Genomic DNA, 20,668 nt, shown 5'->3' with positions numbered 1-20,668 from the left:
GAACAGAGGTGTCAATAAAGTATCAGACTCAAATAAAGAATGCAAAAAAGGAGTGGCAAAACAGTATCAGACAGATATGAAATAGTAAGTCACCCAGAGAAGGGAGATCAATAAGCTAGAGAAAAAGAGGCTTGAGTGTGAATGTCCTCCTAGATATTTCTTCGGACTTTAGATATTATTTCTCCCACCCCCTCCTGTTATCACATGACCCAAGTTCACATTTAGGCCGTCTAATGACACCTTAACCAGTTCCATTCATGGAAAGGTCTTCGCACTCAAGGCCAGAAATCATATTAAACAGAAAGGGCTTATATTAACACCAACAACTCACAGAATGACCATCTAAGATTAAGACTAGTCTCTCTCATATGCATTTGGAAAGTCACAAATGTACGTCTGATCACCCGTTTTCAAAACCATGCATTTCTGCTCTAACCGGTCTACTGAAATCAGACACACTGGCGAAAAAAGGCTTCCACTTACAAGTCGGATATGTGACACAAACCCATAACCTTGTGATAAAGGAAAGGAGGCATTTCTATAGAGCTTTTTGAAAAGGACAGCAATTTCTGTACCCCCTTCTGAAGGAAAGGATACAATATTCTGGATTTCTCCATAAACACCATCACTCATCTTTGCAAAAAAGTCTCTGCGTCTCTTACTGAGGCTATAGCTTTTGCTGGTATAAACCAGTCCTTTATGCACCATTCTCCTGTGCACTACCATTTCGTCTGGTGGATGTTTCTGTGCAGAAATGAAGGCTCTTTTTTCATCATCAGTAGTCTCTGTCACTCTGCCACTATCCAGAACAGTTGTGTCTTGACATTTTGTGAAACTCTTTACTCTTCGGTCATTTGTCATTTCCAAACAGAACTCCTTAACTTGCTCACTAACTGCATACCTTGTGGTAAAGAGTGGTATTGCTCTGTGCAACAGGAATTTGTTCACAATCTGCAGAGCTACACACTTTGTTCCATGCACCAGTTTCAACAGACCACCATTTGCATTTTCAAACACAAATGCTGAGTGTGCCCAGAGTGGCCCCCACAATTTCACTGATTTTGCAAGGTGAGTTAGCAGGTGTACATTAAATGTCATAGATGCCTCGCCATACAGCAACTGAAACCTTGCCACAAACTCAAAAAGCATGTTATCTGCTTTGTCGATTTCTTGGAAGGTAATGTTCTCATTCAGAAGTAGAAATACTGCTGATACCAGAAGGCCTAGGTGCTTCACATAACGTGGTTGAAGTACACCATTCAGGACTGGCAAGCTGTAAAACAGGAGCCATGCTCGCCACTCTGAGGCTTTCCAGTACTTGCATTCTGCAAGGGGTCTGGGTAGTCGTGTTATCAGGTGTGGTGGCTTTATGTCCTTGATCCTGTTTTCTAGCACCCTCATAGTGTTGGGACTCCCAGTGTAATAGGGTTGATCACTGTTGTTCAAAAGAAGCTCTGTGAGCTGTCTAATGACACCCAGTAAGACAGCATGCATATAGTCTGGAACAAAGCCCCACACTATATCAAAATAGGGCATGTTTATGAGTGGTGATGGACCTTTCACTCCTTTGACACTTCTGTTTTGTGCTACTGCTTGCTCCATATCTGCCAGCATTTTCTTCGCTTCTCTGTCAGGATATTCTGTGTCAGTCACAGTGTACTTCACCTGTTTCTCTACTAGAGTACCAGGATGTAAACAGAAGCCACAACCAAAGTACCCATTAAACTGTGTGGTGTTTTGCATGGCTGGTCTTGCCTTTGAGTCTACACAACAACATAACCCAACAATTTTGCTGTACACACATGTTCCATTTTTTCTCCAAGACACACCTCTGGATGCCAGTGTTTTGGCCTGATCAACAAAGGGTCTGAGAAAAATAGACATAACTGGCTCTTGAGTACCAAACCAAAGACCTGCAAGCACTACATTCTGAAATCTCATTTTGGGAGGGAGCTCGTTTAAATGCAGGTGTATGGGCCATATAGAAAATCTGGAAGACTTGTACACAGGCGAGCCATCAGAATTGAAATTATACGACAAATTGTCTGGTCTTGACAAGTTTCGATACATTTCACCATCGTATATGTCAGAGATAACATGCTCATTATGTGGCCTTTGGTGTCTGTAGCTCATGCTGTTTTGAATCTGAGGATTTTCAAGCAGCGTCTGGATTTGAGGTGCAATTGGTATGTTGATAAAAAAGCTTGCACTGTTCAAGGAACTGATTTCAATTGAAGCACTACAGATTGCACACTGTGCAATGTTTTTGTCTTGTATGTCTTCTTTTGTGCCAATGTATACTTTACAGGTTTTGCAGTAGAAGTGGAACTCCACAATGTCGGAGTTGTTTTTAAAGACCTTATTGAACAAATATTTTGATCTGGGTAACACCTCTTTGCCAAACAGAGTATTTATGAGCTGTAATAAGTCATGAAGTTGTGTCCCTGTTATATTATGTCTTGCTGCATGACTCATCACCATGAGCAGTGCCTCAGCCTTTGTCGTTGTACCTGCTGACATTAGTACTGAATCCATGTCTGTATCAAAACCTATCTGTCTGAATGGATCATCTTCTGGAATATCTGGAATTTCCGAATCAACTTCAGAAACACTGCCTTCAGATGATGAATCACAACTAAACTGCTGGGCCATGTCACTTGGTTGCAGCTCAGATGTAAGCAGAAAGCGACCAGATGAAGACATCTACAAAAAATGTAAAAAAAAAAAAAAAAAACATTCCTGAGTGCATGTGTCTGCATACAATGACAGTAAACTAAGAAATGTATGACTGACCAGTAGGGCTGTGCGATATGACGGTATATGGCGTTTGACGTAGAGCCCAACCGATTAAAGGAGAACTCCGGTCAATTTTAACATTGAGCTCATTTTTTTGTAAATTTGGAGTGCTGTCAATACAGAGAACAACGACAAAAATCTGTGTTGCCTACACCGAGTTATTCTATTTTTTAAAATTTGCACCCTGTTGACTTCGAGTTGTCGAGATTGTCGAGTTCACGCGCATAGGTTTAGTTACCTATGATCACGCGCATGAACTCGGCAATCGACTACTTTGGACTTCAACCGAAAACAGGATGTAAATACAGGTATTTGCGCTGGCTTAAATAACATCATTTTTATTCATATCTTTCACATCTACTGCAGTCAGATTCACCCGTGTTCACTCTGAAGGAATCACTCACATGACCTGTGCACTTGTAATGACACATCAAGGATGTTAAGAGGCTAAAAGCAGGTTTAGTACTTGCCCCATTGAAGTCAACAGGGTGCAAATTTTAAAAAGAGGATAACACGGTGTAGACAACACCGATTTTTGTCGTTGTTCTCTGTATTGACAGCACTCCAAATGTACAAAAAAATGAGCTCAATGTTAAAATTGACCGGAGTTCTCCTTTAATTGGCCGTCCGATATTATTGGCCAATCTGAACTAATTTAATTTAAATCGGTATTGGGGTTTATAACAGCCAATTAATGACAATGGTTCTCCCTAATTCGTCGCTTCTAAATACTCTTTAACATCGCTTACATTTGCTAAATTAGATTACCCACAAATCTAGCTAATGCCATGTTTGTCACTGGAAGAGTGATGACCTTACTAAGCAGTTAAACTATAGCGTTAACTTATTCTTTATTCCATAAACCTTTATGATGCAAATAAATATCATGAGTTACAGAAATTCCAACGGTAACTCATGATAAAGCCCAGACCATTAATAAATTCATAAGAAGCTGTACGGCAAAAAATATTGAAGAATTCCAAAAGGAACTTAGTAACCAAAACTGGTGTGATGTTTACACAGAAAGTGATGCAAATGTGGCATATGATACTTTCCTGTATAGATTTATTGAGCTGTATAATATCAATTGCCCCATGAAGATGATTCAAAACCAAGAAAATAAATCAGCAAAAAAGCCATGGATAACTAAAGGTATTGAAAATGCATGCAAAAAAAAAAATACACTATATGCGAAATTTGTAAAAAAACAGGACTACTGAGTCAGAAGAAAAATACAAAAAATATAAAAATAAATTGGTAAGTATTATCCGAAATAGTAAAAAGCAATATTTTTACACCCTCTTAGAACAACAAAAGCAAAATATGCAAGGAACTTGGAAAGTACTAAACAAAATGATTAAAAAAACAAATAACAAACGAGAGTGTCCAAGTTATTTCATAAACTAGTGCAAAATGCCCGTGCAAAATCAGTTTTTACACAGCAAAAGTTCAGTGACATTTTATTTGTGCATGGTAGAAAGCACAAAGTGAACTCCGAGAAAATGCTGAGCAAACAGTTTGTGAATAGGCTACTACAAATGATGCCTGTGAAAGAGACTGTGAACGCATTGAATAGGATATGTTTAGTTGGTGAATAGCATAGGCTACTATTACACAGTAGCAATAACGTTAAGCGCACCAGAATGAAATATAATATTCAGAAGTAAACAGCATAGCTGATTTACAGATTCAGTTAACATCCACAAATGAATAAGCGCGTCGATTCAGGGAGCAGTGCAAAGTGCCCGTGCAAAATCAGTTTTTGTGAGCTGATTGCTGTCAAAAAAGTTCAGAAGATATTTCTTAGCGATGGCTGATTCCAACAGTTTCAATATGATAAAAAATAACTTTTATATCGATTCAATGGATTAATTGCATTTTGAAAAAAAAAAAAAGTGTCATGAATTTATTGCATTTTTGGGGAAAAAAAGATTTGAATTTGTTATGTTATTATAACCTAAAGATGCTATGTGAAAGTTTGAAACAGAAAATAGTGGTTTTCATCTTGCCACTTTCTTGGTAAAGAAAACACATTTTTACTCAAATTAATCAAAATGGATTTATCACGTTTTGGAACCAAACTCTAATATTCAGAAGTAAACAGTGTAGCTGACAGATTGTCAGAATGTTTATTTTTAAACCACAACCTTCTTGGGGCTTCTTTGACCGATACAACCGTCTAATGTCAGAATGTTTATTTTTAAACCATAACCTTGTAAAAATGATATATTTAACGATATCTTTTGCATTTCTCATCCAAACAACGTCAAACTTGGCACTGCACTTATTCGTGCCCGTGGCAAGACACCTGTCGAATTTGAAATCCATCGGACCAAAGGTTCGAGAGATATGTGGTTAACACACACACACACAGACAGACAGACAGACAGACGGACATACAGACAGACAGACGTTTCTGTAATTTATAGATAGATGACAATGAAGTCCCTATTAGAAATCCAAAGGAGATAGTAAACGAATTCAATGATTATTTTGTTAATGTTGGTTTCAATCTGGCTAAAGGAATTACTGATTCAAAAAGTAAAAACATAAAGAGTTGTGAATATATCAGTAGGAACTCTTCCTCCATGTATGTGTCTGACATTACCAAAAATGAAATACTGGAGATTGTGAATGGTTTTAAAAATAAAAGGTCAACCGATTGGACAGATATTGATATGAAATTAGTTAAAAGTATAATCCATTTAATATTAGAACCCTTGACTTATATCTTCAATTTGTCCTTTAATTCTGGCGTGTTTCCAGATCAGATGAAAACTGCAAAAATTATTCCAATTTATAAGAGTGGTGATAGTCATGTTTACTCAAATTATAGACCTATTTCATTATTATCCCAATTTTCAAAAATACTGGAAAAACTTTTTCTGAAGAGGCTTGATAGTTTTATAGAAAAATGCATGATATTAAGTGACGATCAATATGGATTCAGGAGTGGTCGATCGACTTCAATGGCAGTTATTAAATTAGTTGATTATATAGCATCTGCATTAGACAACAAGTATTTTACTTTGGGTGTTTTTGTCGACCTCAAAAAAGCCTTCGATACCATAGATCATAAATTGTTAATGAATAAATTAGAGCAGTATGGTTTTAGAGGCCGTGCTTACTCATGGTTAGAAAGTTATCTTGACAATAGATGCCAGTATGTACATTTTAATGATCATCAATCAGAAATGCGTAAAGTAACTTGTGGGGTGCCCCAGGGTTCTTTGATTGGTCCTAAGTTGTTTATTTTATATATTAATGACATCTGTAAGGTATCCGATTTGATCAATTGTGTTCTATTCGCAGATGACACAACACAGTATGTATCAGGGGATAATCTTCACCAACCAATTACTGATGTGACTAGAGAACTATCCAGAATTAAAGGAGAACTCCGGTCAATTTTAACATTGAGCTCATTTTTTTGTACATTTGGAGTGCTGTCAATACAGAGAACAACGACAAAAATCGGTGTTGCCTACACCGAGTTATTCTATTTTTAAAATTTGCACCCTATTGACTTCAATGGGGCAAGTAGTAAGCCTGCTTTTTAGCCTCTTAACATCCTTTAAGTGTCATTACAAGTGCACAGAAAATGTGAGTGATTCCTTCCGAGTGAACACGGGTGGATCTGACTGCAGTAGATGTTAGAGATATTAATAAAAATGAAGTTAATTCAGCCAGCGCTCATACCTTTGTTTACATCCTGTTTTCGGTGGAAGGCCATAGTAATCGATTGTCGAGTTCACGCGCGTGATCATAGGTACTAAACCTATGCGCGTGAACTCGACAATCGATTACTATGGCCTTCCACCGAAAACAGGATGTAAACAAAGGTATGAGCGCTGGCTGAATTAACTTCATTTTTATTAATATCTCTAACATCTACTGCAGTCAGATCCACCCGTGTTCACTCGGAAGGAATCACTCACATTTTCTGTGCACTTGTAATGACACTTAAAGGATGTTAAGAGGCTAAAAAGCAGGCTTACTACTTGCCCCATTGAAGTCAATAGGGGGCAAATTTTAAAAATAGAATAACTCGGTGTAGGCAACACCGATTTTTGTCGTTGTTCTCTGTATTGACAGCACTCCAAATGTACAAAAAAATGAGCTCAATGTTAAAATTGACCGGAGTTCTCCTTTAAGCAATGGTTTGACCGAAATAAATTATCCTTTAATTTAAGCAAAACCAAATATATTATATTCAGTAATCAACAAATTAAAACCAGCATGAGCTTAAAGATTGATGATGTGGTACTAGAAAGGGTGAATGAAAACAAATTTCTTGGAATAATATTAGACCATAAATTATCCTGGAAACCACACATCGCTCATGTTCAATCGAAACTGTCCAAAACAATAGCTATATTACATAAAACCAAGTATTTTCTAAATACGCCCTCTCTGTATATTCTGTATTGTTCTCTTATTGTTCCATACTTTTCTTACTGTGTTGAAATATGGGGGCATGCTTACTCCTCAAATACAAAACCTATTTTTATTTTACAAAAAAAAGCCATAAGGATAGTCAATCATTCACCGTATAATGAACCGACAAACTCAATATTCTCCAAATTTAAAGCAATAAAATTTCCTGATCTAGTCAGTCTGAATACTCTTGTCTTTATGTTCAAAGTTAATAGGAAAATATTGCCTGAAAATATATTATGTTTGTTTGAAAATAGGGAACAGAAATATAACTTAAGAGGAGAGAACATGTTTAAAAAACAAATGGTCAGAACAAACTTTAAAATGAACACCATTTCGTTAAAAGGGGTCGACTTGTGGAATGGTCTCACCGATGATCTTAAGAGGAGCAATTCCATTCATTATTTTAAAAAACAGTTTAAAACCTTAATTCTTGATAAATATACGGATGCTTAAGAAAAATTGTCTAATATAAGTTTATGTATAATTGTTGTGCATAAATTGAAACAACACAAGCAATGAATATGTATATATGTATGTATATATCTATATATGTATATATTTATGTGTGTATGTATGTATGTATGTATTATACATGTATATTGTTTATGCTTAAATTTTGATGGGTAGATGTTGTTTTGTAAATAGGGTAGGCGTAATAAGCCATGGCTTCAGCCTACACCTTTTCGGTTACCATCCTTGTTTGTAATGAATTTTCGGTACATATATTTTGTCCTATGTTTAGTAACCGAATAAACCTTAATTCATTCATTCATATTTTATTAATTGAGGAAGGTAGGTAAAGGTAAACTGTGGCGAGGGGGGCGTGGTTCAGCGCGAGAAAGGAGACAAGCGGTATGTAAGTAGGTCAAGTGCAAATGACAAACACCTGTGTCTTATTGCAGTAATTGGCGTGGAAAGACGGGATATAAGCATGAAAATACAAGCTTACATTAATACATGTAACAAGTTCATTTAATAATAACAAATAAACATTAATACTTTAATACAATAATAACAATTATTTAACAAAAAACAACACTCTTCTGGCTCAACAAGCAAATTACAATAAAACGCATTAACAACAATTGATCTTAATTAAGTGCTCACTATGGGGTTCTAAAAATGAGTCGACTGCTTTGTGCTTTGTACTACACATTTGTCCTTGTCAACAGTAACCTGCTAACAGTTGCCTACTTTTTCAGATAAATTAGTATATGTTAGATGGAAAAATATTAGTATTTAAAAAAAATTGTATTTTTTAATACATTTATTTTGATAAGCTAATCAAGTACTAAAAATGAAATAAAAATAAAGGCTAAATTGAATGGAAAAACCCACATGAATAAAATCGACAAATGCTCATAACAAAATAACTCAACTTAAACTAAAATGAAGCTTTATTTTAATTATATAATAGACTATAATATGAAATATATTAATAATGATAATTATAAAACATATTAAAATATATTAATAATAATAATTATAAAACAACACTAGTTTTGAATGTGATTGAACATTATTACCCATATTGTCACACTATATGGACTATATATATAGGCTTTTGTTAAGGTCGTCAGATTCTAGATCATGGTACAAGTCTTAGATCAGATTCCTTTTAGTTTTGAGTTGATCTTTGAATTTGGTTTATATTTATATTGCCATATTTACTGATCTTTTTGTAATCACAGATTAGTTTGTGTATATATATATATATATATATACAGTGAGGAAAATAAGTATTTGAACACCCTGCTATTTTGCAAGTTCTCCCACCTGGAAATCATGGAGGGGTCTGAAATTGTCATCGTAAGTGCATGTCCACTGTGAGAGACATAATCTAAAAAAAAAAATCCAGAAATCACAATATATGATTTTTTAACTATTTATTTGTATGATACAGCTGAAAATAAGTATTTGAACACCTGTCTATCAGCTAGAATTCTGACCCTCAAAGACCTGTTAGTCTGCCTTTAAAATGTCCACCTCCACTCCATTTATTATCCTAAATTAGATGCACCTGTTTGAGGTCGTTAGCTACATAGACACCTGTCCACCCCATACAATCAGTAAGAATCCAACTACTAACATGGCCAAGACCAAAGAGCTGTCCAAAGACACTAGAGACAAAATTGTACACCTCCACAAGGCTGGAAAGGGCTACGGGGAAATTGCCAAGCAGCTTGGTGAAAAAAGGTCCACTGTTGGAGCAATCATTAGAAAATGGAAGAAGCTAAACATGACTGTCAATCTCCCTCGGACTGGGGCTCCATGCAAGATCTCACCTCGTGGGGTCTCAATGATCCTAAGAAAGGTGAGAAATCAGCCCAGAACTACACGGGAGGAGCTGGTCAATGACCTGAAAAGAGCTGGGACCACCGTTTCCAAGGTTACTGTTGGTAATACACTAAGACGTCATGGTTTGAAATCATGCATGGCACGGAAGGTCCCCCTGCTTAAACCAGCACATGTCAAGGCCCGTCTTAAGTTTGCCAATGACCATTTGGATGATCCAGAGGAGTCATGGGAGAAAGTCATGTGGTCAGATGAGACCAAAATAGAACTTTTTGGTCATAATTCCACTAAATGTGTTTGGAGGAAGAAGAATGATGAGTACCATCCCAAGAACACCATCCCTACTGTGAAGCATGGGGGTGGTAGCATCATGCTTTGGGGGTGCCTCCTGCAGTGTGTGCAAACCTGGTGAAAAACTACAGGAAACGTTTGACCTCTGTAATTGCAAACAAAGGCTACTGTACCAAATATTAACATTGATTTTCTCAAGTGTTCAAATACTTATTTGCAGCTGTATCATACAAATAAATAGTTAAAAAATCATACATTGTGATTTCTGGATTTTTTTTTTTTAGATTATGTCTCTCACAGTGGACATGCACCTACGATGACAATTTCAGACCCCTCCATGATTTCCAAGTGGGAGAACTTGCAAAATAGCAGGGTGTTCAAATACTTATTTTCCTCACTGTATATATATATATATATATATATATATATATATATATTACATGGCTTGGTTGAATTCCAATGTAGAATGCGTGTGTTATTTCTTGATAACAGACCGCTGCTAAGGATAACACACCGTTGCCATGAAAAACAGAGCGTTGCTATGGACACAGGATTCTAACCGTAGAGACGGAACTGACTATTTTCTTTAGCGGAAGCAATACAATCGTTTTTAAATCAATAAACTCCTTTTTAAATCAATATTTTGTGTCAAATTATTGATTTATTTGGTGGGTAGCCATGTAATAAGCGGGATAATGTAGAGCGAGGCGGTTGTTATAGCGAATACAACCCCTTCAGTTCAGGCTGATTCTCCGCTTTGCTTCGGGGTCCTGATCAGCCTGTCGCTATAACAACCACCTCGCTCTACATTATCCCTTACATAATGTATATTACAACATATTCACCCTGATGTTACATTCATAAAAATAAACTTATTTGACTAATTAAAATGGTAGTTTAATTTCCTCTCTTTACATGTTTTTTCCTCTCAACACTCTTTTCAGAAACCAGTTTTCTTTGAGCTTCATTGGCACCAGAGTTTGACCACAGTTAATTTGTCACAGCGGTTTGACTCAAAATCAGGTTTTATTGAAGAATTGTAAAGATTTATTTCATTTATGTTGAATATACTGTTACAGTGAATGCATACACATAATATGTAGCCTCATAAATGATTCTGTAAACTGATAGATTTGATTACATGTACAGTAGCATGAAGAGACCCGTCCAAAACCACAACCTGAATGAGACTCAGGACAACTGCAATGCATTTAATTTCTTCAGTCATAAACACGTTTCCTAGAACTTTCCCGGACTCATCATTTCAAAGCATGCACTTGTATAATTTGTCTGTTATGTTGATTTGTGAGAAAATTAGTGTGCAGGTTTGAAATAAACATCATCAAATCATCATCCATGATTGCTGTCAGCTGCGTAACCTTGTTAACTCCATCTATATAAGCCTGATTTAGCCCATTTAGGAATTAATGTATTTCATATAATTGTAATGCAGGTCCCACTTAACCTAGTAGGATTAATTTGTGTTTGAAGCAAAATCATTTTTGTAAATTTTGATTTGTAGAAGTTGTCCCGAGTCTCCTCTACTCATTTTAACCAGATCATCACCTAAACTAGCTGGAAGCGTCTCATGCAGCAGGACTCACTCATGGAGAGCAGAAGCGTCCGTAAAACAAAATGCTCTTGGTTGGATTGTGTCGGATGAAGAAAAGGAAAGGATGGTCTGCGTTGAAGAACTTCGGTTTGACATAACTCAAAAACGTCATGACGGCACCGGTGGCTGCAGCCGCTTCGGTTCCTTCCTCGTTGACTTCAACGAAGGCTTTATGGATCACCTTCGACACCACCAGGTCGTTGTTGGAGGACATGCCTGAAAGATTCACCTTCTGCGGGTCGAAAACATCCTCCATTCCCATGCTGATCAGAAGACTCTTCATGTCGTATTTTTCCTCCATCTTGAATCTGGGCAGAGACACTTCAACCTCTTTTTGACGCATGACTTCTGGTTTGGTCCATTCCATGAGCTTCTCGTAGGTCAGTGCCTTTTCAAGCTGGATAATGAGAGAGACATGTCAGATGAATATTTGAAATAGTCAAAATGAAAACTGCTCCAGTAAACATCTGACTGGTCACGGCTGGCTAATTAAGCATTTAAATCACCTTCTGAAGGCCAGTGGTGTCGTCTTCCATCTCGTTAGGAAGGATGATCAACATACTGAGATTATTCCCGTCATACGGCAGCTCCAGAACCTGACTGTTGATCTCTGGGATGAAGGCCAGAGGAAAGTCCTCCTTTTGATACATCATCTTCACTGGTTCAGTTTGATTCTGCCAAACATTAATGGAAACACATTATAACCCCTCAGATTTCATCATGACTGTTACAAATATTATTAAAATAATATTAAAATAGAGCATGAAATCTCACCTTGTTCAGCTTAAACTGCTCATCTCTGGTTGCATCCTTTGGGAATTTCTTCTCCCAGTTTCCCTTGAAGTAGATGGCGTTCACCAAAACCAGTTTCGTCATCCCATCGATGGCTCCCTGTGGCACCAAGTCCTTGATCTTCTCTAAAATACAAATGGACATTGTTCACTTTGAGCAGTGATTTGAACTGGTTGGTTTGATATTGTTACTATAAAGCTCAACTCAAGAACCCATGAAGCCAAACATGGCCCTTGAAAAGACATTTTCGCTGAAACTAAAGTGCTGCAAAAACATAAAACAACTTTTGTAAGAGTGTAAAATAAGTTTCAAATTAAGAATAAGTTTATGCTGGATTTCACCTTGTGTTTTTGTCTCCACCCATTGGTTGATGTTGACACGAGCAGCCTCTGATTGGTTCATGAAGTCCACCTTCTCCAGTCCAGCATCATAGTAGCTTTTTGCGTCATTGAGGAATTTCTGTAATACAGCAAACCGATTGAGGTGGAAGTGATATTAGAGTTGAGAACATTTCCAGAACCTCCAGTGAATAAACAGAGTCTTACCTCAACAAACTGGTAGGATTGCTCTCCGTAGAGGCGGTTGGCGAGACTCAACACATACGGGACTCCTGGTTTGTTCAGATCACTCATGAACTTGCTGAAGCTGGAATGAATTTGGTCCTCAGGTTTTTCCTCTGGACATTTCTGTTTGCATCAACAATATCAGATTTAATCAGTTGAATCAGACGAACCCAAAGGATACATGCATCTCTACAGTAAATACAGCTGTTCATGCAACAGAACCTTGACAGAATGTTAGCTAAAGTTCTGAGAACGTTCCCTGTTAACTGGGTTAGTGTTTGATGTAAATATTCATACGAAACCTTGAGTTCAGCAGGAGTCTGAGGATTCTGGGTTTGCTCCATCATTGGTGGTTCATTGTTAAAGCCCAGGACCTACACAGCATTGATATGGTAGAGTTAATAAAGATAACTTAAACATATATTGTGAATGCACTTCTCAAATGCTCATTAGAATAGTTTCAAATGTACTAGAAAAGACAGTGAAGAACTGATGATGTCAAACACATTCTTTGTTGATTTTGGCTCTCATGCCTTTGATAATTAAATGAGTGGAAAGAGTGATTAATTGCTGGCACTTTACTGTTTATGCCATGCCTGGAACTCAGTTTACATGTGGTGCGTCCAGAATCGAATATTTCCCTACGCCAAAAGAGTAAAGCAAGGCAAGGCTAGTTTATTTATATAGCATATTTCATACACAGTGGTAATTCAAAGTGCTTTACATAGAAGAAAATAAAATAATCAAAAGAAATAAGAATAATTAAAACAGTTTTGAATAAAAAATGCCTGGAATCGAATACTCCTGGTTGGCGAAAAATGACCTACTACTGCTTCCAAGATTCTGAAGTGCGCATTCGATGGACATTTTAATATCCCATGAGGCCACGGGAGAGGATTTATGAGTGGCAGTGAAGCGACGCAACTGACGCTGGTTGGTCACGTGACAGTAACAACATGGTGGATGTAGTACGTCTGTATTTCATCCATATGATACTACACATTCATACTTCATATAACACGCTTTTTAATGCCCACGAAGTAAATTCAAATTCAAATGTATGCATACTCAGACTGTATGTGATTTCAGACGCAGCTACAGATTAGATCTCATTCAGGAAACAATTTCTCGTTAGTGAAAGAATTTTTACATAATATGTAAATGCTATATACAGAGATGGGAAGTAACGAAGTACAAATACTGTGTTACTGTTCATAAGTCGATTTTTCAGTACTTCAAAACTTTTTACTTTCACTCTTATTTTTGACACAAATACTGTAGCTGTACTTTCTACTTATATTTTCAAACCTGGCTCATTACTTTAATTCTAATCTGTATTTGCTGACATGATCAATACTATTTCTTGTTATTTCGCGCCTTTTTCAACAGAAAACATAACTCCTCCATTGGTGTATAATTCTCTTGACTATCACGCACCACAGACGTAGGCTATAAGCTCGCACGGAGCAAGGCAGAAGACAACAAGAAGAATAGCTAACGTTATGGATGAGACAGAGGGAGTTAAAGATGTCGACATGACTGAGAATAGAGACATTCCTGATCACGCATGGCCATATATGAGAGAGATTATGTAATTGTCTGCGTTAAAAAGGATTCCTGGCAAATGCATTGCTAATTGTGCGAACCTAAAAAGCACAAAATGCTGGCTTTCAAGGATTCGCTGTTGAATTTATGAAAGCACTTAAAGGTTGTCTATGACAGTTAATGCCCAGTTTTTGAAGGGATTCGCAGGGGTTCAGATTTAGGAGCGGCTAAGGATTTTTCCCAACAATTTTGTTTCTCAGTGTTTGTATAAGGGATGTTGCCACATGTTGCTGGTGCTGATGGCACACACATTAATATTCAGTCTTTAAGACAAATTGTTTAGGCCAGTGAATAGTCCATGTCGCCAATTTGAGCATACTGATTTAAAGAATTTTTTTTTTTTTTTATGGAAATGTGTAATCTGCTCTTAATTCTCCAGTATTAAGCGGTCATCTGAAACCTAACAGGTTTAGTCAGATAGTTTCCATATGCTGTAAAACCGGTAAATCAGGTGAAGTGTAAATTATGCTTGCATTCTAATTTTCTTTCTGTTTGTACTTAAATGGAATTTACAGTATAACTTCATCAGCTTAGTCTTTTCTCTGCTTGTGTATTACATGGTAGTTGCTCAGCCTGGATACATTCATTAGCTAACAAAATTAGATTTGTAAGTTCTTTTGTATTAAAGCATTAATAGGATGTGAGGTCCAGTTACCAGCGCAACACTAAAACATGTAGTAGCAATGGCTACTTTTTACTTAAGCCCATATTTTTTTTACTTTACCTTGAGTGAAAAAGTGTAGTGTACTTCAACTTTTACCAGAGTCTTTTTAAACATGATTATCTGTACTTTTGCTTGAGTGAAGGATGTGTGCACGTTTGCCATCTATATACGCTATCTAAATATAATATCAACAAACAACACGATTAATTAACCTTGAGAGCTGTAATAGTAAAAAACGTGCGAAACGTTTACGATAGAGTCCCACATGTAATACTCAGCTGTGGGCGTTTACACTGAAGTCTCACAGCAGACACGCCCCTTCAAACAGAGCGTTCAAATCAGAGGCTAAAATCAGGGTAGGAAAAAGCACAGGATTGAACTCAACACTTGCAATAAATAATGGGGATGAATATCACAATAATGTGTGATGAATGTGCAAAGCATGTATTTTTTAAATGTAACAAATATGATGATCAATGACCAGTAAATCTCACGGTTTGAGAGATTCTCAGTCATATAGGGCTGATTTAACCTTTTTAAAAGAATACAGGATTAGAGCATATGATATAATGTATGGGAATCGTGATGCTTTTGCCCATCCTTGAATATGAGAGGAAAGATTGGAAGCTGGAGGAGCTGAACATACAGCGCCAGCAGAGGGTGGGTGGGGCATTACATCTTCATATACAAAAACAAAACAAAAATACAGATGCATCACCCATGTAGGCTATCCAGTAGGTGGTGGTAATACTCCATGATACAATACAATACAAAATGCCTTTTCTTTATAAATTTTGAAACTTTTTTGCTGTAAAAATCATACTAACATCATAAGTGCACCCCAGGAAACATAATAAAATAATAAAACAATGCAGTTCATGACCCATTTAAAATATAGAATGCATGCACTCGTTGTGTCAACTTGCTTCCTGGTTCCTCTGTCTCAGTCTACTTTTACTTTTGTGTGAGTCTGTGAGATCACCTTAATCATCTGATCTGCTGTGTTTCCTCTTGCACCGAGCGACACCATGGCCAGAGCCGAGGAGATGCTGACAGGAGAGTAGAACACATTTCCTGATGCGTTTCCTCCGCTGATCTTCTTGAACAGGTTGAGGGAGAACTGTGTGTTTGCTGCAGTCAAAGACTCCATTTTCACAAGCTAGAAAGTAAGAGAGAGAGAGATGATCAGCATAACAAAGTGAAAATAATTAAATCCCAAACACAGCATTGCTCAGTTCCGTTGTCATTTCATATAAAGAAAGAAACAGTCAATTAGTGCTTTATCTCTCAAATGACATCAGTTTTGTCAAAGTCAGAACAGTAGTTTAACTGTTTGCATCATTTTCACCGTTACACATACATAACTGAAGTGTACAAATCTGTACTATTACACCTGTTTACTCAGTACATTGTATTAAAGTACTTCTAACAGAGAAGTTAAATAAAAAGCATTACCTAGAGTATTCAGTATTCAGCAGGAACGATGAAGTTTCTCTGTGTGTTGGAGGAAGCAGCAACCTTCCTGTCTCTCTCTTGAAACCAACACGGAAGTGACTTAAACTGCAATTCATCAACTGATAACTGCCGCTAGAGACAGGCTGTAAAAGAGAGTCAATCCCATATACCTTTTTTTTTTATAACTCTTATCTATTTAAATTATATTAGGCCTTAAAGTTCTGCATAATTAAGGGCGTGGCCACTTGAGTGACAGGTGGATTGCCGCTACTGTCACTACTAGCCGTTTGTCTGCTGTCTGTTAGCCTTCACCTCAGCTAATACTCCTGTTATTGTCACTCGCACTGCGTGTCACATGTATAGTATAGCCTTCTCTGTCAGCACGGAGGCCTACACATGTACTAAATGCAGGGAGATAGTCAGGGTGCCGGAACTAGAGACACGCATCCAAACATCAAACAGGTTCTCCCCACTCAGTGACGCACCCACTGAGAATCCTGTTTAAAAGTGCCCTAGTTATTGGCGATTTTATTACACGGAACGTGAAAATAGAGACACCAGCCACCATAATCACAGCAAATTTAAAAGTGCTGACTAATGTTAATCGTAAATTCTCTAAGATTATTATTCATGTCGGCACTAATGATGTTCGACTTCGCCAGTCGATGATCACTAAAATTAACATTGAAGAAATGTGTGAACTAGCAAGTGCGATGGCAGGAACTGTAATGCTCTGGACCCCTTCCCGTTCGAAGGAGTAATGAGATACTTAGTAGACTGTCCTCATTCAATGGCTGGCTGTCTAAGTGGTGTCCGCAAGATAATACAGGGTCCATAGACAATTGGAAAAGTTTTTGGGGCAGACCTGACCTGTTGAAAAGAGTTGGTATTCATCTCTCCTGGGATGGTGCCGTCTTCTCTCTAGTAACATGGCACATTGTCTTAGAGTTGATCCTTGACGATCTAATTCTGGGGCCAAGTTCACAAGCACAAAACAGGGAAGACAGCTACAGCTGGAGCACATAAATACCACTGTAATAACGCAGAACACAGATGGTTGCGATATGAATACATTCGTTTTGCATACGCAGTCAATAATCATGAACTGCAGAGCCATACGTAATAGCAGTGTGAGGACAACAGTGCAAGGCCAGCAGTATCAGACCGGTGTTGGGGTGGAGCTTATAGCGTCATTCAGGGTTGTTTTAATGGTTGCATGGGGTTCGCACTCATTATAGTTGTTGTGAATAGTAGGGTTAGTGGTTGGGGCGGGTTATTCGATCGTCAGCAGCACCCTAACTTGGGTTAAAATTAAAGTTAAAACCAAAGTGTTATGAGAAGCAGCAATAGTGGCCACATAAACCTTCAGTGTAGAGGACGAGCTGCCAGTGTCCAGCCGCTCCTGTAAGAAAGACAGAATTACAGTCAGGTCACAGTTATGCCGAGTTAAAGGGATACTCCACTTTAAAATGAAAATTCTGTCATCATATACTCACCCTCATGTTGTTTCAAACCTGTATGAATTTCTTTCTTCTGCTGAACAGAAAGGAAGATATTTAGAAGAATGTCAGTAACCAGACAGTTTCTGGTCTCATTGACTTCCATAGTATATTTTTTTCCTACTATGGAAGTCAATGAGACCAGAAACTGTTTGGTTACTGACATTCTTCTAAATATCTTCCTTTCTGTTCAGCAGAAGAAAGAAATTCATAAAGGATTGAAACAACATGAGGGTGAGTATATAATGACAGAATTTTCATTTTAAAGTGGAGTTTCCCTTTAACATTGCACGATTTTCGAAGTCGTCAGATCAATGTTCTTTTCACACTGCGCGACTATCTGGGGTAGCTAACTAACCCTTTAATGCAGGGGTGCCCAATCCTACTCCTGCCGATCGATTGTCCTGCACAGTTCATTTCCAACCCAAATCAAACACACCTGCCTTTAATTTTCCAGTGATCCTGAAGACCTTAATTGGTTGCTTCAGGTGTGTTTGATTAGGGTTGGAGATGAACTGTGCAGGACAGTCGATCGGCAGGAGCAGGATTGGGCACCCCTGCTTTAATGCATTATGTGTGAGTTAAGAATATGCAGATTTCATGCTTTCTGGTCATACTAAATAAATAAAATAAAATGTAACGCATAGTATATATATATAAAAAGAAAAGCCTTATTGCTGAGAACAGTGTTAGTTAGGTTATTAGGTATTGCATTTGTATATATATATTTAGACATAATCAAAGACTATTTTCTGTCACAGTTTTGACTTAAAATTGTTTGTAATCGTTGTTGAATATTCTGGCTCAACTAACTGGTAATCCGTCTCCAAATTATCCTCTGATCTTACTCTGCCTCAGTGTATGTGTGTCTGTTACACTCTTGATGGTTTAGATTTGAACCCATTCATTGTTGTGTGCTTTTGCCTGCATTAAAGGTGCTGTATGTAGTTTTCAGCGACCTCTACCGGTGATGTTTCAGATTGCAACCAATAAGTTTACAAGCGCGTGCTCTTGCGCGTGCTCGAATTTATGAGCGAGCACTGTGGTACCTTCAGACTGAGACGCAACACACCGGAGAAAGCATCACACAACATGCTGGAAACTAAGGTAAACTCCCACTGCAACGTTACAATAATAGGCTACTTTTATCAGCCTGACGTTGAACTAATGCTCCATGCTCGTACCATGATAAGTATGGAACCCTATCAACCGTGCCGAATTTTGCCACTGCAAGCACCACTTCACATTTACTTCAGGAAATGTACATTCTAGGTTTGTAGATAAGGTTTCTCCATGATTCAAATGCCCTGCCGATGTTGAGCCGTGTTTTTTGACCCGAAGGTCATCCGATTCACGTCTGGCCTTACGAGCTTCAGCAGAAAAAAACTTTTTTATTAATTTTTTTATCAATATGTGGAGTTTGTGTTGGAGTCTGTGTTGAGCAGGTCGTTTCTTAGTGTTATCAGACATGTCATAAGTTGCATAAGTCATAAGTCCATGTCATAAGTTGCAGTGTCGTCGCTGTTGAGTGCAAAGTCCTACTGCTAGACGAGGCGAGAGGCTCGGGAGCGCGCGTGCAGGTCACGTCACTGGATTTCGCGGTAAATCCGACCCGGCACCTTCACATAAAAATAAGAATACTTGCTTTCCGAGGTAATAGCAAAACCCGCAAAGTGGATCATTTTAATGTGAGATTACAACCCCTTCACACACAGGCAATAAAAAAAGGATTCATTTTAGATGAAAAGTTACATACAGCACCTTTAATGGATAAGAAATCTATTTCAATGCCTAGCGCCCCGCCCCCGCGACAGGACACTGCTATGCCAGGGCTGGGTCTGCATCTCCACGGACAGTGCAAGCAGGTTCAGCACCTGGTCCCTGAAAGGAGTGGTTGGAACTTTGGGCACGTATCCAGGCCGGGGTCTCAGGATGATGTGAGAGTTGGCCAGCCCGAATTCCAGGAATGCTTCGTTGACCGAAATGCCTGTAGGTCCCCCCACCCTCTTAATGGATGTGAGCGCAGTCAGGAGCGCTGTCTTAAGAGACACGATCTTGACTGCAAGGGCTCAAAGTGTGCTCTCTGTAGGGCGATAAGACCAGACAGAGGTCCCAAGAGGGGATGAGGCGTGGCCGAGGAGGATTCAATCTCCTGGCACTTCTCAGGAACCTGATGATCGAGTCAAGTTTCCCCATCATGGATAGTTGCAACACACACTTTCAGGGTGGAGGGAGACCAGCATCGCTCCAACCGGCCTTGCAAGAAACAAAGCATGACTTTGACAGGAAGAACACCAATCAATGAAGAGGTGCCACGTCAAAGCGTAAGCGATTTGTAGAGGGGGCTTTAGCTCAGTGATAGTGTCAGCTACCACTGGAGGTTGGCCACTTACAGTAAGTCCTCTGCGTCCCATCCAGAGACCACACGTGGAGGTTCCAGAGGTCTGGACATTGGTGCCACGTGGTACCACGTTCCTGAGAAGCGACCACATCCAGAAATGCACGGATGGAGAGGAGTCTTAAAAAAGACGCTCGCCGTCCGCTTGCTCTTTTAGGGAAAAGTGAACTTTCACTGTCGAACCATCTAGGGGGACAGTTGCTGCACATATCTGTGCAAAGGAATGTGCAACCTCCACTGGAGCGCGCCATCAATCCA

The 20,668-nt window shown here is 38.3% G+C and overlaps 1 protein-coding gene across 3 annotated transcripts in view; it reads right to left on the bottom strand.

Moving 5' to 3' along the window:
• LOC311275948 (leukocyte elastase inhibitor-like) overlaps positions 1-20,668 on the bottom strand; it is a 174,873-nt gene that overhangs the window by 30,324 nt on the left and 123,881 nt on the right. The window contains exons 1-8 of one of the 3 annotated variants that reach the window (XM_084385309.1): positions 16,514-16,663; positions 16,041-16,217; positions 13,092-13,163; positions 12,772-12,912; positions 12,568-12,685; positions 12,209-12,351; positions 11,941-12,108; positions 10,830-11,831 (exon numbers count right to left, since the gene is read on the bottom strand). In XM_084385309.1, coding sequence (XP_084241435.1) covers positions 11,427-11,831; positions 11,941-12,108; positions 12,209-12,351; positions 12,568-12,685; positions 12,772-12,912; positions 13,092-13,163; positions 16,041-16,208 — 1,215 coding nt within the window. In that variant the 5' untranslated portion in view covers positions 16,209-16,217; positions 16,514-16,663 and the 3' untranslated portion in view covers positions 10,830-11,426. Of the gene's footprint in view, positions 1-10,829; positions 11,832-11,940; positions 12,109-12,208; positions 12,352-12,567; positions 12,686-12,771; positions 12,913-13,091; positions 13,164-16,040; positions 16,218-16,513; positions 16,666-20,668 lie in introns of those variants that run through there. The other 2 variants (XM_084385310.1, XM_084385311.1) reach the window with 2 other exon arrangements.

Source organism: Rutilus rutilus (assembly GCF_951802725.1).
Source record: "Rutilus rutilus genome assembly, chromosome: 17".
NCBI classification, from domain to species: domain Eukaryota; kingdom Metazoa; phylum Chordata; class Actinopteri; order Cypriniformes; family Leuciscidae; genus Rutilus; species Rutilus rutilus.
This window is presented reverse-complemented; position numbering and strand designations above follow the sequence as displayed.